This window comes from Lissotriton vulgaris, chromosome 6 (assembly GCF_964263255.1).
Source record: "Lissotriton vulgaris chromosome 6, aLisVul1.2, whole genome shotgun sequence".
Lineage (NCBI taxonomy): Eukaryota > Metazoa > Chordata > Amphibia > Caudata > Salamandridae > Lissotriton > Lissotriton vulgaris.
In genome coordinates, this window is record NC_141694.1 from 701,643,653 (window position 1) to 701,670,730 (window position 27,078).

Genomic DNA, 27,078 nt, shown 5'->3' on the forward strand with positions numbered 1-27,078 from the left:
CGACGGAGAGTGCGTGGCCTCCTTCCAACCTGAGCTGTTGCCAGGTGAGGTGAGGTTTGTTCTCCCCACAATTAGGGAGAAGATACACCATCTTCCTTTGAATCTATTGGAGAATGGTCATAAATCACGTTCAATATCACGATAAGTAAGTGTTGCAGTAGCACATCATAGGTCCTGAAGAAAGCCGTTATAGGCTGAAACATGTCGACCAACTAACACACATGATAGATAGCAATTCCTTGCATGCTATCAGCATACTGCTTTTAATGATACCACTTTGATGGTCAGACCCAATAAAGTTTCCTTATGTCATCAAAGTAGGTATTTTTAATCACAAGGATCATTTTCCTTTTCTCTTCTTTTTTCTGAGCACTGCAACTTTTGCCCCTTCCGCTCACACACTGTCTTCTGTTGGTTGGATGCTTGATCCCAGGGTCCATGATTAGGCAACCTCAGACTCTCCCTGAGGAGGAGCCTAGAGGACACCTTTCTTTCCAACAACCCAGATGACGAGACTCCACTTTTGAGTGGGCTGATGGGTACTTTTTCTAGCCTTCTAGACTCTGTATCTTCTCTGTCTCACCTCTTTGACATAATAGTGTCATTTGTTTAAGATCAACGGCGTGGTCTGAACATCTATATGGGACACAATCAGGTTCCAGTAGTTTTCTCTTTCTCAGACTTTGAGTACCTCTCGTGTTTTTTGCTGTTTAGTTGGGGGACAAGGTACTTTCTCGGTCTATAAACTAACTCCCCTAGGACCCTCCACCACTCTGTTTGTTTTCGTGTATAATCTATTCTAGACAGGCTGTGATGTGTGGCGGACACATGGGTGTAGTGTACCTCACTCGGATTACTCATTCTCCACCCGTCGACAAGCCCTGTCGTTTCGAAGAAGTCGGGGAGTCATATCTGCGCCGGCCTCAGTGTTCGAGCCGGGTGTCTGTCTAATTCCCCATCCACCACTGCATTGAAGTCCCCCCCATCACAAGGAGACCTAGCCGCAAAGTTAGGAAAATTGTGCCCAGGTCCCGGAAAGTGTCCGCTTGAAGACCAGACGGGACATAGATGGACATAAAAGTAACTATTTTCCCCTCCCACTGCCCTGATATCCCGATATAGCGGCATCGCTGGTCCGACCATGTGGCCTGAATGTTAAAGGGAAAGGAGTTCTTAACTAAAATGCCGACTCCCCTAGGCCCCGTGGTAAACCCAGCGTGTGCAACCAACTTATAACCCCCTCTGTGCAGGGCCATGCAGAGGCTACCAATAAGATGAGTCTCCTGAATTAGTACTACATCTGGGGAGTGTTGTTTAATTAACTGGTTCGCCATTCCCCTTTTAATTTTATCCCCAAGGCCGTTCACATTCCAACTAAGCACAGTTATCCCCGATCCCTTTCTAACACAAGGCATTTTAACGGTATGGATACAATACAATCATTGCTCTGTCTCCTGATGTAAGATAGAAAAAGTAAAGAAAATAACATCTTTCAAACGGCACTCCCAACCGCCCTCCCCCCTCCCTGCACCCCTGCTCATGGCTTCAGCCTAATCCCAACTGGCAGTGTGCCTGTCGCCCCATATTCTAAACTACTGACTAACTGAAAGTAGAACAGAGGAGGATGTCAGGACTCCGTACCCCCCCTCCAGCCCTCCCAGGATAACCCCGCCCTGTACCTAATGCAGTTCACTTTCTCAAGGATCAGATCGGAAGGAAGCACGCGGGTGAAACCCACTACCTGACAGTCTCAAGTGTCCCATACAACTGCAGCGTTCGTCATTCCTGCTCCCGTGGGCCATTGCCACCATCTCGATCGTGCCCTTCAGGCCCAGCCGGGGGAAGTCTCTCCAACGAGTCCGAAGCCACTTCCGGATTATCGAAAAACAAGGCTTTCCCCTCAACCTCAATCCTCAGCCGAGCTGGAAACATCATAGCATATTTCAACCCTCTGTCTCTGAGTCTCCTCTTCACTCCAAGGAAACCCTGGCGCTGCTTCTGGACAGCTTGTGTGAAATCCGGAAATAAGGTAAAAGTGGCATTTTCATATTTCAGGGGGCCCCCCGATCTGGAAGCCTGCTGGATAGTGTCTCTGTACCTAAAGTTCAGCACCCTCGCAATCATTGGATGAGGGGGTGCTCCAGGTTTTGGCCTCCCCCCCTCCCCCCCCCCCCACCCTATGTGCCCGCTCAATCGTGAAGAAATTACCCAGCCCTTGGGCTTAAGCTAATTGAGGATGATGTCTTCGACGAACAGGTCCGGGGCCGGGCCTTTGGCCTTCTCTGGGACACCAATGATGCGAACGTTAATCCGCTGGGCTCTCCCTTCGTGCTCATCCAGTTTCTGATTTGTAAGGTCACTAGAAGCCTTGAGGTCCCGCGTACCTCCTTTTGGAGCAATGCCACATCATCTGTTAAGCTAGCAGTTTTAATGTCTAGCGACTTAACTTTTTCACTGGCTTTGGTGAGGTCAGCCCGGATGAGATTGACCTCGATGGTTACAGTATCCAGTTTATTGTCCAGCGACTCCATCTTTTGTCCAAGGGATGACTTGACACTATCGATGGCCGCCATCGCGTCGAGCAATGTCGGCTCCGGCGGAGGACCAGCGGGATCTCCTCCTGTCGCTTGAACTCTTCTCGATTCCGGCGGAGACCCTTTGGGCATCGTGTAGAGATCCAGCTTGTTGGTCTGGATATGACGAGACCTCTTGGAAGATCTGGAATGCTGCTTATCAACATCAAGTTTAGTTGCCATCTACAAATCTCTTCTTGGGCCTCCCCGCTCCACCGTGCGCAGCGACGCCACACCAACCATCACTGGATGACACTGAGTGACCTGACCGCACACCCACTCAGCCGGAGCCCCAGAACGTGGTGCAGAGGACGCTCAACGCACAGATCGCGGTCAAGTGGAAGCGAAGGTTCGCCGATAAACAGCTGGGCCGGCCGCAGGATAGCCTCAGGGCCAGGAATCCCCAGTTAGTTCATCACCAGACAGCACTATCCTATTTTTTAATAAACTGATAACCACCCTATGAAAATTTCTGTGGCATGGTAAGTAACCAAGGATAGCTTGGCCCAAATGAACACAGGCCACTTACGACGGAGGGTTGGGTATGGTGGATGTCCAACTTCACTGTTGGTCCACCAAGCTCTCAATTCCTAATGAATGGATATATTAGGATAGAGAAGATCCGACATACAGATTGGAACAACAGTTTTCTTTTAGGATATTAGTCCAGTACAATTCCTCTGCAGTGCCAATTTTCTAAGGATATCCCAGTGGTTACCGCAATAGTGCTAACGATGTGGCGTAAAGTACTGTTACTTATGACCTGGTACAAACGTTTCACACTATAAACCCCACTGTGGAAGTGTGAGTTGGCTTCCAACAGCTACTAGAGCTCCCAAATTTAGGTAATGGGATCTTATCAGAATGCTACATTCAAAAACATATGGGAAAATAGCACTTTGAAATCCTTCTTAGACATAAGCAACAAATTCCACCTCTATAATTCCCAGTTCTTTAGATGTCTCCAACTTAAGCAAAAATTGGAGCCAAAGAGTTTTGTACTGATTAACCTCCTTGAGTTTAGTCCTTTAGAGTGTAAATTAACGATGGACCAGTGGGGTAAAGGAGGCCCTTTGAGTGCACGTACCTTGGTGAATAATGCCCAGACTCCACTGATTGAACTGTGAGCCAACTGGGAGGCAGTCATTGGAGAACTGGATGACGATGCATGAGAGAAGCAAAGAAGGCTCCCTCACACACTGGGGACCCCATCTAACTTCTAGCTCATTCAGTTCAGTTACTTCCGCAGGATTTATCACACACCCGAGAAACTATGTAAGATGATAAGAGGTATCGCCTCACAATTTACCAGATGCTAAAATGAGCTTGGCACCTTAGTGCACATGATCTGTAAATATATCATAACACCCTACGTGGGAAGTAGTCAACACATTCTTTCTGAGATACCTGGACTGCTAATAGACTTAACCTCCAAACGTGCCATTCTAGGACTAATGCATCATGAAATGGAAGGTGGAACGCACACATTTTGGTTTGGGGTTTCTGGCTGCTGAAAGAGACACAGTGAAGCATTGGGGTGGGCAGAAGCTCCTCACAGTGTGCATGAGTGGAGATGGGGTATGGTAGATGTGCAGGGCTAGAATGTATGATGTACCACATGCAGGTGCCCACGAAGTTGAAAGGATTTTGGGGGACATGGCTAGAGAGCTGCATGGTGAGTACGTCAGAATGTGACACTGATTGTACTTTAGGTTTCTGGACAATGCTGGATAAATTCTCTTGGACTTTAGTTGTTGTGATAGCAGATGATAGCACCATATTTGCCCTTTCAAATGCGTGTTCTTGTATCTTTGTTGTTGATATCCTTTTCCTGTTTATATTTAAAACAAATACATGTTTTTTTTTAAATGTGTAGTTAAAATAAAGATTGATATACTATATAACCTCTAGAAATATCTGGAACATCTCAGAAATCGATTTGCATCTTGTAAAAAAGCACATCAGTACATCAGGGAAGGCACTCTCCAAAGTAGTAATCAAATGCTTTATTACATAATATACAATCTCAATGAGAAAATGAGGGAATCCCCGAGTTAGCAGTGGTGGAAAGCAGTACGCTTTTTCTCTGATAATTAAATGTTAAGGATTTAAGAAGAAAAAAAAACAACTAATTCAAGAAACTAAACAGAATTTGCAAAACTATTAAATAAAACGACTCTTTAAAGAATAAAAACAAGATCAAAATGAAACGGACTGGATAAGACAATCGGGAAATATATATTTTTGAAAAAAATGCCAAAAGAAAGGTCCCAAGGAAAAAACAGGGTGTAATACTTAATGGGCAATCCCCTTCTCCTAATACACGCCCACCGGGTAGGGGCAAGGCCCTGTACCGGTCGAGAAGATTTGGTTGCCCTCTGTATGCAGCATCTATCATCCAACTTTCAACCAAAATTCTTACAAAAGCAAAAGTTCATTAATAGGTGAACCAGTTAGCCCCTGGTGGCAAATCCGTTTGCACTGAGGAGCATTACCATCCACGAATTAATTTATAATTACACACTTTACTACATACTCATCACTGCTATTCAAGAAGTGCTGAACGCATAAATTAAACATTGTGGCGGGCTTTAATTCAGCAGATGACAGGTTAATTCTGAAAACGTTAGCCATGAGAGAAACCCTTAAAACCAACCCTGCAAAGTCAAACCTTCATTGTTGACAGGTCAAAGTGCAGTGACGACCCTTCACTCATCTTCTGACTGCTCTGGGGTGGGTCCGATGGGTCAGTGGATACACTTATCCAGTACAGGGGGCTGCATTTAACCCTATTGGGCTGTTCAATAACCATCCGTTATATGTTAAGAGTGCCAAGATATCGCATGAGGGATTGTGTCCTCTACTGATACTTATGTTGTATTCTCAATTAGAAGTGGTATTCAAAGTGTGGCATGATGAGGTGGGGGCATTGTTTTGCCCCATGTACAACCGCAATTCTATTCACTTTTGCTCGAGGTAATTATTAAGAATTTTATGTCATTAAACACAGAGACTTTAAATTCCTCATAAGCCAGATATTTGACTAAAAGTTATTTGGTTCCCCGAAAAGCAAATGAATAACAGGCCATCACACAAAAGGTGTGAAAAGAGGGCACTTTTATTGAGACAATTCGAAGCCCATTTAATTACAAAGATGGACCCCGTGGAACAGAAGCCGTTCCTCCATGAGGAGCTGAGAATGATTTTGGGTGGCGAATGTATTGTTTTACGATGAAAGTTCAAAGACAGAATTCCAACATACTCTAAACCACTACTGCTTTTTTTTTTTAACAATATTTTAAATATTGGAAAACATTTTCTTTGTATTACTAATGAAACTAGGCTGCAGACCAGAAGCCTTCAATTGTCTTCAAACGTCAGGTATAGACAACTGAAAACAAGATATTGCATAGTCTTGCTTTTTATGAGTTACACAATATTTTGGGTGAAGTTCCAAGCAATTTGGTTTGACTTTAAGATGTGCTATTTTAGAACTTTAATGAAACTTTGCATGCAGTGTTAGTAAAATTGTTTTCTTTTATTTTTTAACTTAAAAAGGCTAGCAAAAGCACACTGCCTGCACGAAGTACTCTTTGAGATTTTTATAAATTAGAATTAACATTAGAATATGACGTGGTAACGGGAATGTACATTATAATTGGGTACATTCTGCATTATAATAAAATGGAAGTCTATTTTCTATAAGACTGGAACATGTGTCCCTATGTTGAGCTTCAAATTCATAGAGCTTGCGTTTCCTCAATACCCCTGTTGCCTCCAGCGGCTACCAGTCGTACCACAAAGTGCTCTGAAGCTGCCATAAGGCAGCATGTTGGTAGTATGAAAAAGAAATAAAGTAATATTTTGGAAGTGGTCATTTTTATACATTGCAAAAATACACATTGCTAACGAATTATCTTTCACCTTAAAATAGGGAGAGGGACGAGTGCTGGAGTTTGGGGGTTCCAGCCGCCTTCAATTGCTTCATTCTATAACACTTGTGTGTCCCTTCATACGTTGCCACTACAGATAATGTCTGTTTTGTAATACATTAGGTAACGATGAGAAAAACCTGCTACTGTGCTATGCCCGACGTTCATACAGAGTGATTTACACTGTGCTTAATTTGTGCTGGTGTTTTCCGGTGCTTGGCACTAGCACTTAATTGTTAACACCAGCACTTACTTATGACAGTCCACCAAATGGCGGTGCTGTCAATTCTGTACGGAGCACCTCTAATTAACCATTAAATGCTTGTTAAAAAAAGTCTAGAGTGTCCAAGGCCATTTTTACATCTTTGCCTGGAATGACCCTAAATGTCACATTTACAGGAGTGTGATGTTTAGTATGGAGCATTTATACCGACATGTGGCAGTGATGGCAGTTATAGACAGTAGTACAACCGGAAGTGGCCTCCTGAGCAACACCCTGGGCCCTGGCATCTGTTTATTTACAAATTAAGCCCAGAATTTACAGTACCGAAAGAGAATGCAAAATGGCCGACGATTAGGCTGTTGCTGATGGTGAATGGCTAGGTTGCAGGCCTAATGCTCCCTGTCACACTGCGATAGTGTGTGCGAAAGCAGCTTTGGGTCCGTCAAGCAGCCTTGCAGATCGAAGAGCTGGTGGGTTTCTAGTGTGGCCCAGCAGAGGGACCGCGAGCCAGGACAGGAGATATTAGAAGAGACAGGCAGGTAAAAACAAGTACTCATTAATGCAAGGTGACTTATTGTGTGCTTCTTTGACTGTGAATGGGAGAGAGAGAGAGACAGAGAGAGTGCACTGTAAAATTTGGAAAATATTTCACTGTTTTCGGTGAAATAAGGATTATCATCATCAAACCACACCGGAGGGAGAGGGCTACTATGATTATGCCGTGTGGTAGGCCACTCTGTAGCAAAATCAGCTGAATTATGGGCCATCAAATGGCAACTGATGCCACACATTCTGTGGCTGTTATTTTCATCCATTTAGCTGGAAACATTTTGCGAAATCTGCAAAATATGTGCCATCCTAATTCCAGCCGGTGCCTATTATTGGCTGTGTGCTGAGGGAAGCACCGTTTTCAAGCTGACTACCCCAGAATAAACAAGTAATATAACAATACATAGTGGGTAGCACATGTGAAATAGTCTTATATTGCCATCCCGGGGAGTTGGTGACATTTACAAATGACTCTGCCTTCACCTTCACGGGTTATGGTGTCACCAGTACCCATTGATGGCAATATTGGCCCTTATTACATGGTTACGCTATGTATCCTTTCTCTCTATCTATCTACATACATGTGTGTGTGTGTACAGATTATTTACTCACAGATATTATTCTGAACAATGTTGTCCCGGTGGAGCAGTGACTCCTAAAGCCAGGGAGGGCTGGGACAAAGTCCTTCGTCTTTGAGGGTCCTGAGAGAGCACGGTTGAGGGCTCTGATTTTTTATTCTTGACATTTTAGTTACTTTCAGTGGAAGCAGAAGTCAGGAGATGGGGTCCATTGCAAAATGGAGGTAATTTGAAATCAGTAGGCTTGGATGGCGGTTGTGTTGTGTTGAGAGTGAAGAAGGGATATGAGAATAAGGAGCAGGCGTGACACAGTAGTCACAGCTGCCACACAAACCACTCCCATTGAGGGCAGGGTTCCTCTCTTCCCCTCACTCCATCACTATCCCCCACTCATTCATACCCTGCCCCTCAATGGACATCTGCCTCCATCTGGCTTTGCTCCCCATCTCCCATCCTAGAGATCTGTCTAAGACAGGACTGACAGGGGGAAGTGCAAATCACACATCATTTTTATAAGGTATTTCCAGGACACCCTCAGGTCTTTTGGTGGAGTGGTATGTGTATGTGTGAAGCGCACTATTACCAATGAGGGTATCCTGGTGCGGAGCAGGTGTGTAGCCCTGCATATAGTAGGTTGGTTAATTGAACAGCCAGGTCTTTAGCTTCTTGTAGAAATCAAGAGGAGGAGGCTCTGACGTGGAGTGGGACGTTCCACGTTAGGAGCAACTCTTGAGGTGGACCTTGAGACAGGTCCTCCTGAAAAGTCAAGGACACATTTCCACGGCTGAACCAATACGCAGAGGACAGGCTCAAATAGAACTCCAGGTTTGGACTGGCCTACAGGGCAATCAGGCAGTGCCTGAGAGGCTGGTCTGACAGATCAGTGTGTGGGCTGGTTTTGGCTGCTTGTGGGTCTATTTTATGGTCTGTTGTTTCGGTTTTTACTGTGAATTTGTCGGATCTTAAAACAAACTCTGCCTGCAGCAAACTCAAATCCATGCAGTCTTCCATACCTTGTAAAACACTTGTACTGCATGTCTTTACAAGTTCAGAACTGCCTCAATTTGCAAACATGGCCCTTTTCTAGCTTTTTAATTGAGGTATGCAGGCCAATTTTACTGCCTGGGCCTATTTTCTGTCCCAGCCCAGCCTTGTGGAACGCCATTATCGCTTATAGAGTGCCTGATGTGCAACCAACTGTGTATCTAACACATGTGTTGCACTACCACAACACCCCTGAACAATCTAATATGCGCTAGAAACACACCTGAATCTCTTGTGAACATGGCGTGATTTTACGCAGATATGCTAGCAGGCTGTCACATACCTGGAGAATATTTCTATGCATGTGGCATTTCGTCGAAAGTGCTCCGGGCGCGTTAGCGTGCCATACATTTCTACCAAGTCTTTGTAAAACGTATGTTGAGTCACAGAACTTTTACATCTTTGCAATGTCTCGTCATGACTGCACATTCCTAACTATGGCGCCCAATGGCCTGCACGCTTCATTTTTGACCCAGGTCACTTGGGGAAATTTCAGGATTGTAAAGTGCACATGTTTCAGTAATTAACACAACCGAGATACAGCCGCAGCCTTTTCCAATATTCAAGCCGAAACATTCTGGAGCTACGTAGCTTCGTTTATAATGAGCTCTTAATTCCCGAACTACAGTGGAATGACTATTTGTCCCCCAAGGTCATCAGATTGGTATTTTGGTTTCATTAATTAAGAAATACATTTGATAATAATCATTACAACAGACTTTGGGAGCATTGCGGTCTCGTCTATGCATATTTCTGTGAGGCAACCCTCTTCTCTGCTATTTCTAAGGCAGAGTATATGACAGCTGCGCATCAACAAACCAGTACATTCCACCATTGTATGCTATACATTCCTTAATGACGTCACCTTTGGTCACTCTCGGCAACACTGCTCCCAGCTTCCGTTTGTATGCATCCACTTCACATATTGATTGTGCAACAGTTACAGGCTTTGCACTGGTGAAGCAAATGCTTCTATATGGAGTTTAACATTTGGCCACTTTCTTTGGTTGTCACGGCCCGGAGCACGCGTGTGGTTGGCAGATGCGCCGCCCCGCTGCAGGCATAGTCACCTCAGGGCCCACATGAACACCCGCCCCACATGCCCAAACCCGCAAATAACACAAGGACACAAATGTTAGGTTTGGGTAAAAATTGCTGCAGGTTTATTACATACAACATATGTAATGACGGTGGGTTAGCTTACGGGCGATCCTAGGGCAGGCCGCATTCTCGCCACCTGCCCGCCTGTTGAGCCAAACAACACAGTGGCGAACCACCCAACTGTTGTACAAATACCATAATTATACTGACACGCCCATTTGCTGGGCGTGACTAGGCAAACCCCCGGTTGCACAGGCCCACAACCGCCCGAAGGACTACTGGGGCGCCGACACGGATTCCTGCACCTCCCATGAGGTTCCAGGTTAGGCTCTGAGGTTATGCTCTGGCACCCCTATGTGCCCGCTGACGTCCAGCGTTTGCACCTCTCTTCTTCCGGATCGCCCAGTAACTCCGCCACAGCCCGTGAGGTGGTTCCCGCTGCCGCACGGGCCCCCCACCATTATTACTGCTCTTTACCTGCAACCTACACCTAGAATTGCTACCTCCAGACAGGAGGAACAGGGCAACGCCCATAGGCTTGGGGTGCTACCATCAGGCACCAATAAACCTGTCCTACCACCCCTCAGGGAAACTCAAGGGATAGGAAGGGGGGCCCCTACAGAGGCCCAAAGTAACATGAAATAAGCTGTCCAGCGCATGCCGCTGGGGCACCCACACATCCCTTCCCACTGAGCGACAGATAACTGCGCCAGGAGTCACTGATACCGCTGAATCACCATCTTCATAATCCAGCAAGGAGAGTAAGTGTGCTTACTGACACGAGGGAATAGGAGGGCACCAGACATACTATAGAACTTGGACGAGTCCCAGTTAAGGGATATACCGGGACCACAGGCCAAGCAGCCGGCATCCCCTGCCCTCATGTGTTTTAGGCTGGAGGCGGCTTCAGACGTAATACCGTTAAGTTAGCTAGACTGAAGGCCAACTACGACCACCTCCCGGGGACCGCAGGCCACAGAGAGCCCCCTAAGCTGACCTGCGCAGGGGCATGCATGGGTAAATGCCAGCCACACCGACTCCAATAGGCATGACCACCCGGGAACAATCCCTCTACCCCAATAGGGAAGACTATCCCAGGCAAGAGACCAGGTGATGGGAAGGGCCCCCCCAGCAGAGAACCCCCCCCCGGGTAGACAAGTGCCGTCACAAACCAATCAACTGCAAGATTACGCTTGGGCAATAATCCCCTACAGGATACAGAAGTCTATTGCGGTACGCAAATGCATATAATGGAGCGACTAGTGAAGTGGTCCTACAAGAGGCAAACTGAAAACCACGGGGACAGCCGGGAACACTTGCCCCCCCCTGGAATGCAGTATTTCTAAAAGACTTCTCATGCCCACCCCAAACTATTATTGTCAGTCCGTGCTCGTGAAAAGACAGGAGGACCACGGAAGGGGGAGGGGATGACTATAAAGTATGACCCTCCCCAGCAAGGAAGAGCAACACATGAGCCGTAATCGAGGGTGCACAGGTACAATTACTCAGTTTCAAGCTGTTGCCATTATTGCAGTGCTCCCTATGTACCTGCGTTTGGTACTTTTTGTTGCATACCACGCCACTTCTTTTAACGCACAGTTTGCTATTTCCCACGTGTTTATCTTATACTTGCACCGGTGCAACATAGGAACTCGTGAACCAGGGAGACTTATGCCGGGAGCAGAATACAGGGTGTTCAGATCGCTCCCATCACCAAGCATACCCTGGGCAGCATCTTCTAGCGAAACCATGCATCTGTGTGTTCCTGTCCCAAGAAAGGTATGTGTAATTTAAAAGAAGCACACTACTTGCCTCACGCACACACTACATGGAGTGTAATGGTACCTGAGCTAGAAGGACAGCCAATCTAGGAGGAGGCCTCGGGCATCAAGACCAATGCACTAGGAGACCACTCCTTCCTCAACCATAGCCTACGTACGTTAGTTCACACTCAGGAATTCGCTGACAGGACCTGCTCAGAGGTAGCCTAGGAATAGCCATACCCTAAAACCTCTTGCATAAGAGAACATGCCTAACAGGGACGAATTTGTTGTGAAAAGGTATAATTAGGTTGCGATAACATCGGGGGTGGAGTCCAAATGTGGATCCATACAAAATTCACTGGTGTAACAACGTACCTAGCCTGGGAATTGTAAAAGAGGATACGAAAAGTGTGAGGAGGCAAAATCATACCCACCCAAAATATGCAGAGTAGTCTGGGTAGCAGGTACAAACCCTGGAAGGAGAAGTTGCTATGTGTGAAGTTTTATGAATCGAGTGAAATTATGACTGACAGTTCAATCGCCAGCAGTGACACTTCCTCGTGAAGCTGAGGGAGACAGCAGCTGCTCAGCAAGGAATCTTAATCATCTGATCATAATGACTTGCACCCTAGCGTATACCCTATTTGTGGGCTTGCAAACTCACACCTCATTCACACACATAACTAATATTTATGCTAACAGAGCAACACGTTACTCCCTGGTATTCCAAATAATAGAATGCCTCTCGTTTGACCCACTGGAGTAATTGCCGTGATCAACCCAAGCTAACCAAGTTTGGGACTATGTATGAGTGGCATAGCCATATATCCAGTCGGCCACGTGTGACATATGAAAGTCTTGTGTGGCAGTACGCCGCATGCTAGAAAACCAAGGACTGGAAGACGAACTGTAGTTGTGCCTATTTGTACTAGGAAGGCCTCCTTAGAGGAAAATGGGACCAAATCATAACGTATAATGCCAGAGCAGTGGCATCTATAATATTGGCACCTGTGTTAATCATCTAACTTAATTGCCACTGAATGCAGTTTACTTGGGGATGAAGTGTCCCGGAATCTAGCCACATATTTACCGATAAATACCCTAAAATAAATTTAAGGTAATTTAAACATCTTAAAGCAAACATTCAGGGGTCGGAACCAAGTATTAGAAACAGTAGAGGTACCTGCTGTGTAGTCATAATACATTTTAAGAATCATCAGGTGTACGACAGTCCGTGAAATAGAGCATGCCCGTTTGCAAAACACCACTCAAGGGCAAGGCGAACTGTAGTTGGGCCTATTTGTACTAGGAAGGCCTCATTAGAGGAAAATGGGACCAAATCATAACGTATAATGCCAGCGCAGTGGCATCTATAATATTGGCACCTGTGTTAATCAGCTAACTTAATTGCCACTGAATGCAGTTTACTTGGGGAATCATTGCATGAAGTGTCCCGAAATCTAGCCCCAGATTAACCAGTGTATGAATAAAACAAAGTATAACCTACTGTTGATCTGCAGGAAACAACTTCACATTTGCTAAACGCAAGGAAGAAAGGTAAGAAATATGCGAAATAAAAGACCATATTGGACAGTGCTGCACACACCAGAACACAAATTTTTGGTAGACACACACCGAATGCAAGCAAACCATATAGCTTAGCATAACTCCCTGATTTGGATTCGCGTACTGAACAAGGTAGGGGTAACCACAGGAAGATCCTAATGATGAACAGGCCACCTATCCACTAAAGTTCCCTTTCTATCAAAAATTGGGTTGCGTGCTACATGGGATTGGACCTCTGCGAGAACTTACTGTTGCCTGTTAGGGAACCAGTTGGACTCTACTGGTACTGCGAACACTGGCACCGGTGTCCTAAGCCGTGAGCAGCAATACCGCAGTAGGTACCCACTCTACTGGGTATCTACTGGGTAGGTGACCCCCTACAATGCTGGTCTAAAGCATGGCAGCGAGTACATGGCTACATTAGAGTATGGTTTAGCTATAACATCAAGCTATACAAACCCGGAACCTATATGACGACCAGTGTCACTTACCACCAACCAAATTTACTAATGTGCGAATCAGTCATCAAAACTCTATAACTAGTACTATGTGCAGGTCCAGTTTGGACCTCTACGGCAACTCCTGCTAAAAACCCCTAAATGCACGAGCCAACTAAAAGAAGATTGGGCAGAAAACGGGCGCAAGTGCTGCCAGGAAAGACCTGAAACATCCACAGCGATGTATACGAAAAGAGACTATTTTGGACAATGATATAAACCAACAAAATACTTTTTGTAGTCACCACCACACAATACAGCTTCGAGCAACTTCAATTGAAAGGATACAAGCCAAGACATGTAGGTTTTAGCTACAGCGAGTTGTACTGATAAACTGGCTACATATCCACTATAAGCTGCCTTCTTACATGAATAGGGTTGTGTGATATATCTAATTAGGCCCTCTGTGAGAGCTGGTCATAGCCTGTAAGGGTAACATTAGGACGCTACTGAAGGAGCTTTTACTAGCAAAACCTGGCATCCGTGTGCTCCTGACCCTAAAAGGGGAATGTAATTGAAAAGAGGCACACTACCCCTAGTGCTGGCAGACTCTTGCACACTGCTGCGGTGTCGCAAATCTTCCCCCAATACTCGTCAATCGCCAGTGTAGTTCCTGTAAAATGAAGTAATGTAGTATTTTCAAGAATCCGGGAGGGCGCCAGGACCTGGCACGGACGAGAAGGATTCTCTAAGAAACTTGGTATGGAGACAATCACTTAATCAGGTCTAAGTTTCTGGAAGCAGCGCTACTTGTATGGAAAGCACAAACTCCAGACTCTGTACCATGGTTGGGATAGGTATTACTAATAGTAGTGCATTTCTAACCAAACAAAACCTTTTTTGTCGCATTAGGGTCATGAGACTGAGGCTCCAATCCTGTAACTTGCAGTTCGCAGGCAACTCTTAGATGACCGTTAATGGCTCACAGCACTATATTAGGATTGAAACTTATCAAAGAAGAACAAAAGTATCTGTTACAAAAGCGGAAACCACTGAGCTTATCCAAGCAGCCAGAATCGAAATTATTTTCCGGTATTTTATGGCCCGAGCGAGGTGCGGGTAAGACAACACGGCGCAATACCTAGTTCCAATTTGAATTACATGCCGCGTACAATTAGGCCTGGAAGAAATGCATAGCTAAATTGATTCGCTGAGGACTAGCAGGCTGAAGCGTCCACATCGTCATAACACCCGGTTGGGCCGCCACGGGTATGCAGAGGGCCAAATACTTCCGGGAATAGGAATACCGTCGCATGCAACCCAGACCCCCGGCCTACGTAAGGCCTAGTACATTACGCAAAATCCCTCACGCACACTCGACTCCATCTTGAGCCGACCCCTAATGCATGTTGATACATACCTCGCGACAAAGGCGGAAACAGTGGTCCACCGCGCAGCCCGAGGGGTGCGAGGAAGAGGGGGAGGTGCTTGGCGCGCCAGCCGGACCTGCAGCGGGAGGAAATAACATAATTTAAAAGATGCCGCGCGCAAATTAAATCCGTTACGCGATTGGGCCTCGAGGTGCGATGGCCCCAATGCACCCTTGTAAAACCGACCACCATAAACTAAACTGCGCATGGAATAGGCCTACCCTCGCAGAGAAATTACCATGAAACGCGTAAATAAATATGTCACACGAATGGGCCTTGAAGTACCATGGCCCCACGATACTATACTCGCTTCGTAAATACGGTCACACAACAATGTACGCGCAGAATGTGCAGAAACCTCGCGCTCATATACCCAATGCTACGTGTAAAACGATCAGTCACACAATTGTGTTTTGTGTAATTACAGCCCAATGACACTATACATCACCGATAACTACAGGAAAAAGAATCATAATTGTGAACCAAAATTGTGCACCTACGGCTTATCGATCGTACTGCAGTATGAAGTGCCACACTAAGTATAACACAGCACGCAATCGGCGACGAGATACCAAGGCACAAAGAGTATATACTCCCTTTGCCACTATGGGCGCCATCACAACCATTGCACACGGGAAATAGTCACACTCCTCCCAATGCATGTAGGAGGCAGACAGGCCTTGCCAGGTAGGTCCGCCCCTCTCCCTGCAATGGCGGGCCAGCCGCGTCCCAGGATGGCGCCGCAAACATAGAGGGGGGGGAGGTTGTGCGCTGCGAGCGAGCCACCACGACAAAACCCTGACGAGGCAAGAGTAAGCAAACGAAGCAATCCGATCACATCTGAGCACAATTGCCGCCGGCCGCGTGGAGCTATCAACACGACATTGCATCGCCAAAGCGCGACAGGACCAGGACAACAGGCCACAATGACATGCGGGCCCCGCACACAGTAAGACTGCCCAGCCGACCTAGAGCGCTTCGCACGGCCGTGTGTATTATGCAAATAAATCGTGCCCTGAACCTCTACTGTAAGTCCTCAACGTAATGCCACATAAGAGTCATGTCCGCCCCGTGAACGACTTAACAATTCAATTCAGCGGTGGCAAAACTAATGCACGCTCCGCACTGAGCATGTCCGCCCCGTAGACCACTACAAACAATAAATTCAGCGATAGCAAAACTGATCCACGTTCCGCACTCAGCATAGGATCGCATTTCTTTTTGTAGCAGCAAAATACACAGTACGTGCTTAATGACGGTACGAGCTAAAATAGTCTGAGTAATCGCCTGAAAGCCCGCGCACCAAAGCATGCACTAACCCTTACCCTTTGCCGTATACCTCGCGAAAACAATCTCAGCAGCACGAGGATCCGAACCTCCGACTCCGAGGAGACTAGTGCCTAGAAACAGTGCCTCTGACCGCTCGGCCACGCGCCCACCTGTAGAGAAATTACACGTTGGGGATACCACACACCGCGTAGTACCAGAAGGCACAGCGCACCAGTACGCGCGAGGTCACGGAAAAACATCCAGCTCCGGCTCCGGGTAGAAGCAATCAGAAGCGCTAGATGCACAAGAGCAAAACTAAGCGTGCCCAAGGGAAACCCGCTAACCCTACCCTTCGGCCACAGCCGAGAAAACCGGGGAGGATCGGCATCAGGCTGCCGGACAACCATTACCCCACCGACAGTCCCACCACGTGGGGCTCCCCGGACCTGTCCGCACCCCGGGAGACTGCGTGAAAATAAGCTGACGAGGATGGGGGACAGACGAGGCGAAGAGGTGGGGGGGGGGGGGGAAGAGGAGGCTGGTGCCGGGAGGCAACCCGCCAAGGCCGCACTAGTGGCCCTGATGCCCCCGGACATCGGGAACGCTTACACCGCTTCCCCATGGGAACGTGACCCACCCAAATCCACCCCACTCACCGCAGGCAACGCAAGCCGAAACCTCGCAGCACATCGTCTCGACGCAAGACCGGGCCTCTGGACGCGACCAGAGGCGAGACAAAAGAGTGTCCCAACATGGAACTACAACGACGTCCGGAGCGGCAAAGAGGCCTCCCCAGCGGGGAAGTGGACAGAAATACTCCCGCCGGCTCCTCCCAGCCGCCCCGGACGTGAATCACCTACAGTCTCCACCAACCAGGGGAGACTGCCCAGGGTGAGGAAGTACTATGTCATGTGGGGGCGGGACAGCCCTCCATGACTAATAGCCCGCCCTCCTAATGGCCACTGCGTGGCCTCGGGCAGGCGCATAGCGCGCTACTGTTTCTGCACACTGCATAGATGGGAGACCCGCGGCTCTGTGGAATGGCGCACATTCCACATCAGCTCGTCACAGAGCACCACAGTTGTGTCTGCGACATACCAGGTTAAAGATGCACAGCAGATCCTTCATTTACCATGTACACTTTAGTTTAGTCAAGCGACCCCCTGACTGAGCATTATTTTATATGGTAATTTATTCATGCATGTTGTGTTAATACCAGACACCTAAAGTTGTGGATCCACGCTAGGTCAACATATACCTACCTAGACGGGGCTATGAAATTCATTAAATGCACACATATTTATTTTTTACAATCAAAAGTCATTCACGTTAAAAATGATCAATTTGTACACATAACTTTTTTTTTTTGATTTGTAGTGCGACTGTACCTTGTGATCATAAAAGGCGTCAATGAGTGTAATGAAGCGCCGAGCTTGGGTTCTCTGGGCCATGGTGAGCAGAGGGATATCACGGATAAAAACCGTGTCAAAATTGCTGCACATTTCCAAATAATCACTGGCCCCCACCGCCTGCAACGAAAGAATGAGTTGGTAAGGCAGAAGTAGGGTTATTTGCTTAATTAGCCCCCACGCACCTCCAACACCAGGCAAGATGTAAGCCTGGTCCCACTGCAACTCTAACCCAATCAAAGCCCAGCTTACTCCAGTACTCCTGGACAATACAACAGACTATCGGCTATGTGGGACGCATCTGGCAGAATCCAAATATCGACCACAACAGTATGCCTGGGTCTAACACGTAATGTTCAGCTATTAGAGATTAGAGTGTAGTCAATGTTTCTGATAAATCCATAATTTGGACAGATTCCTTTACAAGGACGAAAACCCTCATCCGCCATAAGGTAGAATGCTTCATCATAGGGCTCCTCCTCACACCACAATAATAGTTGTGGTGTGGGCTACAACTCCTAAAGTGGGAGGAGCTCTTGGATGCTTTATGACTTACCATATGTGAGTAAAATGTGTGGGGGAGATATGCAGAGAGTTAAAAATTAAGATAAAGTGAAAATAAAGCAGACACTTAATCAAACTCTAAACATTAATTGTTATCTGTTAGGGACAGGGTTAGAAATAAATAGTGAGGCAGGAAAAATTGTGTGTGTGTATATATATATATATATATATATACACACACACATATACAATTACCGCTCCGGCGGCTGTAAACACCAACGGAGAAAGACACGGTCTCCAAAATCAGCATACACTGCTGGCTGCAGTGACTTTATTAAATTATAACTGGTGCGAGATGTCGGGCAGGATGACGCGTTTCGGCTAACGTGTAGCCTTGCTCACATAAAATCGCTGCTCAAACAACTGTGTTTAAATACATTGATTAACTGTGCTCAGGTGATTAATTGAACTACACAAATGATAAAAAGTGAAAACATACTGCGATGTGAATTACAAGTCTGATTTCCAAACAAATAATACCTGCACAAATGCATTTATATATACTTCAGAATATCATATTAGATATTTGCATTATGCCAATTGATTTGCAAATATTGACAGTCCTAATACATTTGTGACAATTTCAAAAACGACAGAAGGTATTGTCTGATGGGTGGTGTCGGCAAAGATTATCTGTACCAATACAATTAGTCTAGAAGTTGTATTTTATCCAAACTAAAACCACCGTTCTGCAGTGCCAATATGAGGAATAAAGCATTATTCCACATTCGAAAAGCGTAAATGTGTACATAATGATGTTCTAATAAAATAAATAAATGATAATACAAGATAACATTTCAAAATTCATAACATTATATACTTGTATTGACACAAACAAATTCATTAACGTTTTTAAGAAAAATACTAATTACATGAAGCTAATCACAGATCCAATGCCCAAATGCATAAATATGATTGTCATGTAATAACAAAATCTAAAACAGCTCAAGCAGAATTTATCTGTGCAGATTGTGTCAATTGATTATCAAAAAGCGAAAAAGACAAAGACAAAGACAAACGCCTATGATCCCATACTTATGTTCGCAGCAAAATAAATTTTTAGTGAGTTGCAGTGATACTAAAGTGCAAATAATGTTACGTGTAGTAAAAACTTGTTTCAATGAACAAAATACTGAACCAGTACTGGTTGAGAAGGATCAGCCTAGAATAAAACTATTTGAAAAGTAATGGATATATATATATATATATATATATATATATATATATATATATATATATATATATATATATATATATATATTACCTACTGGCGTCTCGCCAGTAGGTATATATAGCTAGGATTTTTTGTCTATGGGACTTTTGAAAATTCTATGTCTAATAACTTTGGCGTTTGTGGACGGAATCGGCTGAAATTTTCAGGAAAATGGCACATTTTGTTTCTGAGCAGCCCCTGAAAATTTGGGGGGGTTTCGTCAAGGGGGGGCCGAGAAAAAAGGGGGGTCCCAAAACACGTTTTTCCCATGTTAATTTCCATAGGGCCTTTGGCCTCACTTTTAGCTCGAACGGCTGAATGGATTTGCACGAAACTTGGCAAAATTGTAGGGACTGTTAGCCCGATGTGCCTTTGCTAGGTCTCAATATATGTGCTCCAGTGGATTTTGAGAAATTAACGTTCAAAACAAGATATATATCTGTAACAGCGCTCCGGGCTGCGCTCCGGTCCGCTTACTTTTCGCGAAACGGAACTTTGCGATGCGAAGCTGATTGGCTCCCCGGTGTCTGTCAACATTCTAAACAGTCCGGAGCGGCCGCCATCTTATCTCTCGGTAGGATCGAGAGAGAAGAAGAGGTGAAAAACGAAGGGGGAATTTAATGAAAGGGGGCAAGGTATACCCCTCTTGACCCCCTAGGAATGTTGGTGGGGTTATTAAAGGGTCCCGTGGGGAAAATAAAAATAAAAATATTTTTCACGGTAGAAGCGCTTCACGGGCCGCGAACTGGGCCGCAAACTGGTAGCAAAACGGGAATTCGCCATTTTGTGCTTCGTTTTAATTAAATTACTAGGTATAAGGGGGTGCGGGAGACGTATCCTAATCCCTTATGTTTTCTGAGGGTGGCTGAGGAGGCTCATACATGTTGATACATGTCTTCCAGCGGCTGTGCGTGAGCTTTTTTTTTTTTTTGCTGCGTGACGTCTGTTAACGTTCGATTCGATGGAAATCAGGAAGTGTTGACCGCCAATTTGTCAGTGCGATAAAATATTTTGTTATAAATGAATCCTTATTGATAAACATTGTCTGCGCCATCTTGCCTTTTTTCCAATGCCACAATTTTGTCGTGCACGGCAGCCATTTTAGATGCCAGGCCGGTCCCAGGCTATCACCTAGCCCTGGGGATGTAGTTTATGGCCCCAGCTGTAGAGAATCCAGACATGCCAACCCTCTCGATTCAGGCGTGAGACTACTGATTTCAGTGCTAGTCTCCCGCCTCCCGATTTCTGCAAGCAAAAACCCGGGGGCATATTACCAACAACTAGCGATAATTTTTGTCTCTAACTTGTTTAGAGACAAAAATTATCGCCGCACATCGGCGATTTTTATCGCAGATAAACCTTGCTATTAGCAAGATTTATCGCAAATGCGATAAAAACGGCCGCAATGCATGAATATCGCTGAAAAGTCAGCGATATTCATGCATTATCGAGCAAATGCTCTTAGCCATGTTATCCACCTCCCATTGGATAACATGGCTAAGAACTGCTCAGGGCAGGCGTTAGCTTTTGGAGATATTCGCGCTTAGCGCGAATATCTCCAAAAGTTGGTAATAGGAGATAGCGATGTTAGGGACTGTTTCCAGTCGCTAACATCTTGGCACACCCACTTTGCATGTCATTAGTGATAAATATCACTGACATGCAAAGCGGGGCCCAAGATGGTCGCTATCTCCTTTTAGCTGTCACTAACTGGTGTTAGCGACAGCTTGGTAATAGGGAGATAATTTTATCTCCGCTTTCTTGGCTTTTAAAGCCAAAAAAGCGGAGATAAACCCCCTTGATAATATGCCCCACGATTCCTCGGGGGTTTCAGCTGACAAGGCTTGGTATTGTGTTACGTGGTAATTCTTCCAGGAAACGTCAGAGGGTCGATGCAGGGGTTCTAGAAGGGGTGATAAACCATTTAAGCCTCATGAACAAGCGCATGGTCTTTTAAAGATCTGTGAAGTACTCGGGGCGGCGGTGTGTGTGTGTCCTCTTTCAGGAGCGGGCGGGGGGGGGGGGGGGGGCACTGCCAGCAACTTGCCAGGCCAGGCAGTGTTCAACACTTGCATCACCCTTTCTCTGCCTGCTATTGCGCTCCATGCTTCGGAAAGGTAAGAAAAAGAACGTGCATTTGAGTTTGAAATGTCCGATCCTGTAGCAGTACACTTGCAAAGCCCACACATGACAATAACCCGATTCAAGGCCCCATTCACCCGATTTTTAAAAAATATATAGCACTCCAACAAAGTAGGATTATAAAACTTTATTAACTTTTAAATATAACAAACGGAACAAAAACTGTAAAAACATTTAAACATTTTTGACAAAAAAAAGCAACAATGGTCAGAAGCTGTCTTTTGTGCGAATAGTCCCAAGGCAGCACAACGTGCTGAGTTCTGGACGGCACCCAGGTGAGGTCACCTGGGTGCCGCACTGGTTTTTGGGATCCTACAATGCAGCTCAGAAAAACAGCGTGAGGCGTCCCGGGTGGTGCGGGGGGAGGCCTCGTCAGTAGCGGTCTGTTGAGCGAATAGTCCCAAGGCAGCAGAACGCGCTGAGATGTGGATGGCACCCAGGTGATGTCCAGTAAACTGCCGCACTGGTTTTGGTATCCTACAATGCTGCTCCGAAAATTGGCGTGGGGCGGCCCGGGGGGGGGCCTGGGGGAGGCGGCGTGAACGGGCCTCCCCAGGTGGCGGCCATCCAGCTGAGTTGCGCCCGCTCTTGCGGCTACAGCGTCTCGCTCACCATGTAGTTGAGTTGCTCCCACTCTTGCAGTGCAGCGATAGGCGGCTGCCACAGGACTCTTAAAATGGCGGCCGGCTCTTCGGTTTTGGGCCTGGTCCACTAAAATGGCCCTGGGACACCTTGGAACTCGGACGCTTGCCTGCTAGGGCTTGGGCTCCATTCTCGAAAGCGTCCCCTCAGCCGTGAAGATTCTACAAAAGTCTTGGGGGCCCTCGACTCCTGCAGGCTTCCGGTGGGGAGCGGCTGCCATGATTGCTCGCGGAATGACCACGACGGAGCCACGAGATGGTGGTGCTCTCATGCTGACGCCAGCTTCAGTCTGAAACATCCAGAAACAAGGTGGGGCTTTCATCGTTTGGGAAAAAAAATGTTCTAAACCAATGAAAAGTGTTATTTTTAGGTCATATGACCAAGCCTTCCATCTTTAGGAAACCAAAAGTAAAATGAACCAATGAAAAGTTTTATAAACAAGTCACATGACCTGTTATGCGGCATAGGGCTACAAAAAGCGTAGAAAATCCGTTGGCACGTGAGGCGGCGTCAGTAGCGGACCGATGTGCGAATAGGCCGAAGGCAGCACAACGCGCCGAGATCCGGATGGCACCGAGTTAGTGTCCAGCAAGTTGCTGCACTGGTGTGGCTATCCTACAATGCCGCGCCGAAAATCGGTGTGGGGCGCCCCATTGGCCTGTGAGGTCGCGTCAGTCAGTGGGGGCTGTGCGTCTCCCCCAAGATGGAGGCTCCTCGGCTGCAGTGGGGCGCCCCTTATCTTTTCACTCGCCGTCCAACTGAGTTGCGTCCGCACTTGCGGCTACAGTAGGCCAAAGGCAGCACAACGCGCCGAGATCCGGATGGCACCGAGGTGGTGTCCAGCAAATTGCCGCACTGGTGTGGCCATCCTACAATGCTGCGCCGAAAGACGGCGTGTCCAGCTGAGTTGCGGTCACTCTTGCGGTACAGTGACTCGAACGCGCAGAGATCCGAATGGCACCGAGGTGGTGTCCAGCAAATTGCCGCACTGGTGTGGCCATCCTACAATGCTGCGCCGAAAGACGGCGTGTCCAGCTGAGTTTCTCCCGCTCTTGCGGTACAGTGACTCGAACGCGCCGAGATCCGGATGGCACCGAGGTGGTGTCCAGCAAGTTGCCGCACTGGTGTGGCCATCCTACAATGCTGCGCCGAAAGTCGGCGTGGGGTGCCCCGTTGGCTTATGAGGTGATGTCAGTAGTGGACCGATGTGTGAATAGGTCGGAACCAGCACAAGGCGCCAAGATCCGAATGGCAAGTCCTGGATGTTGAGTGCCATAGTTGAGAGTTCTGAGCAGTGCTTGTAAGACTGTCTGAAGCTTATTTGCACCTGCTGCAGCTTCACTATTGCCCTGGTGTGGCCAAAGGTCGCACATGACATAGGCGGCCGGCTCCCGAGGTCCGGCGGAACTTTTTTCCTTTTCCTTTTTGCTTCTTGTCCCACAATCCGTTTCATCTGAAGACACGACCAGGTCCCTGAATGTGTGCAGGGGGGCGTTATTGATTGAATCAAAATGGCGGCTTGACACAAAGCTGACTCAAGCATTGCTGTTGATGCTATACAGACAAAAATTGGTTTTCAGTTTGTACATTCTTCAGGATTTTTTTTTCCATCCAAGGCTGATTGAGAGTTTGTAGAAAAATGGCTTCAGATTTTCCACATACTACTCTTCAACATTCTTCCTAAATGTAACAATGTGAGACTCACTAGGAGAACGGCTGTTTATCTTTCCTTTCAAAATGCTGCCAACAATATTTTCTGAATGGAAGACACCATCTTGTAGCATAAAGGGCCGAAAGGGGTTCTGGTCTGGCCGATGGTTGGAGACATTTTGACTATATCTTGGACCTGCCCGGGCTCGCCCAAAATGGCGCCGGTATAAATGGGACTCGTAACTCCTTGTTGTGTACTGGTTGAACAACCTTGATATCACGAGATATGAATGCAGTTTTGATGCTCATGGCGGGCGGGGACGAGAATTGATTGAATATTTCGACATCCCTATTGATATTAAGTTCTGATGTGTTATTGATTACTGTACTATTGAAAGTTCGAATTAACGTCACCCATGGTACTTGCACGCAAATGTATATCTAGATAACTTTTTTGTAAGTGGCCCTGTCGTATTTTAATTACAAAATGTACGTCCACCGATTCCGCAACTGTTAGACACCTTAGTTCTTGCAACCTAATGGCTCGCTCGTTACGTTCCTCTATAATGTAAATGTCTCCTCATCATATACGATTTCAGTTTGCTCCGTGGCCGGCCCACGTGGTTATAGGCCCGTATTTGTATACTGACATTTTCACAATAAAGGTTTTTAAAACAAAACATGGTAGTAGTATTTACATTGGTAAAGTTTTTACTTTTAGTCACTGTTTTCGAATCAGTAAAAGGCAAGTGAAATAAAGCAGTCCAATTACATGACGGATAAAAGGTATAATATGTAGGAACGCAGTAAAGATAAATGGTGAAGGGCAGTTGTGTTTTCCACTCCTGCAACATAAAGTGATCGATAAGAATCTGATAATCAGGCGTATTGGCGACTAAGACAGCAGGCCGAGTCTCTTTTACTCAACGGCTCCGTCATGGAACGAAGAAACGCCCTTTTTCTCGAAAAAGGAATATATTTTACTTGCAGGACAGTTGTAAATTTTCCGGGAAAGTACATTAGCCTGGAATATTATAACATATATGTTTTTAAAAAAAAAGTTCGAAATCAATAAAAAGCGTATTTTTTAGGTCATATGACCAAGCTTTTCATTATTAAAATAACAAAAGTAAAATGAACCAATAAAAAGTTTTATTAACAAGTCACATGACCTGTTATGCTTACGTTACGCGCTGCGCGCCGCGCCCCGGATCACTTCCGGGTGCGCTAACGCGGCGTGTCATATAACGCATTACGCGACAACGTAGGTCAAGAATATAGTCAAAATGTCTCCACCAACCAGCGTTCGGAACACAACCCCTTTCAGCAGTCCAAAAAGTTCTGTAAAATGACAACAGAGGGGACAGGCAACAAGAACCATCAGTCAAAGAGGGGAGGGCAAGTTCTTCTCTACCGGGTCATGTTGGGGCGCTACCGGAACTGATCGAATTGGTAGTCTACAGTGTTTCTGGATGTTTCAGACTAAAGCTGGCGTCAGCATGAGAGAACTACCATCTCGTAGGTCTGCCGTGGCCATTCCACGAGTAAACATGGCAGCCGCTCCCCACCAGAAGCCTGCGGGAGTCGGGGGCCCCCAAGACTTTTGTAGAATCTTCACGGCTGAGGGGACGCTTTCGAGAATGGGACCCAAGCCCTATCAGGGAAGCGTCCGAGTTCCAAGGTGTCCCAGGGCCATTTTAGAGGACCACGCCCAAATCTGAAGAGCCGGCCGCCATTTTGAGAGTCCTGTGGCAGTCGCTTATCGTTGCATCGCAAGAGCGGGAGCAACTCAACTACATGGTGAGCGAGACGCTGTAGTCGCAAGATCGGGCGGTAAACAGCTGAATGGCGGAAGAGGCACAGTGTAGCAAAAGCGGCCGGAATGGCAACTAAAACGGTAAAGGGGCGCCCCACTACAGCGTGTCTTCAGGTCAAACGGATTGTGGGACAAGGTCCAGAATAGAAGACTCATCAAAAGGCAAAAAGTTCCGCCGGACCCTGGGAGCCGGCCGCCTATGTCGGGGGCGATCTCAGGCTAAACCGGTGCTATAAGACTTGGGGAGGGGGTCGGCGCCAAGCGTCTTCTCCGAGTCCGTGCCATCACACCGCCCCTCGGGGGCCTCCGTCAAGCGGTTTAGGGAGGTACCATATCACATTGTTTTCAAATGCAGTCAGGTCCACAAACGACACTCACTTACTTTGAGAATAGTGATGCTGCAGTAGGTGGAAATAAGCTTCAGACAGTGTTACAAGCGCTGCTCAGAACTCTGAACTATGGCACCCAACATCCAGAACTTATGCCATTTGAGAATGGCAGTGACATTGAAGCAACTCAGGGACCAAAACCATTAACGTACTTTCACGTATGAAAATCTTACTTGGGGAGGGGGCAGGAGCGAAGCGCTCCCTCCCAGTCCGCGCCACCACACCGTATGTTGAAAATCTGAAGCCACCGTTCTACAAACTCAACCAACCTTGGATGGAAAAATCTAGAAAAATGTACAAACTGAAAACCAGTTTTGGTCTGCATAGCATCAGTAGCAACGCTTGCTATCAGAGTGCATGAGTTTCATGCTCGATCGATTGAGCTAGCCGGATCGGGCAATAAAAAGTATAAAATAGTTATGTAAATAGTTATTTAATAAAATGTTTTACCCTGTTTCTTTGCTGGTGTGTTGTATATATTTTTAATATTTGCATAGGGTTTGTCGTTATTTTGGGCGGGGTGGGTGACGGAGCCGAACTGTCTTGCAGCCCTCATGGTGTGGAGCTCAGTTCATCTCACTATTTTCGTATTTCTCATGAAGGGTTGTTCCTAATATTTCTATTTTAGCGAGGTCAAAAAGAGATCCAATTAGTGGCCTACTGATTTTGCTCGATTAATTTTATTTTTTTACACGATTTTTCACGATTTTTCACTATCTGCAAAGACTAAACAGAGTATTGCGACTTTGTGCTTGTTTGTAAATAGAGAATGAACCAAAGAGAATCAA

General features: G+C 46.4%; 1 protein-coding gene across 1 annotated transcript in view; it reads right to left on the reverse strand.

Annotated features, from left to right (window-relative positions):
- Window positions 1-27,078, reverse strand: part of AFG1L (AFG1 like ATPase) — a 685,824-nt gene that overhangs the window by 79,619 nt on the left and 579,127 nt on the right. The window contains exon 11 of the mRNA XM_086926682.1: window positions 17,854-17,994. Within this exon, the coding sequence (XP_086782808.1) occupies window positions 17,854-17,994 (141 nt within the window). The remainder of the gene's footprint in view (window positions 1-17,853; window positions 17,995-27,078) is intronic.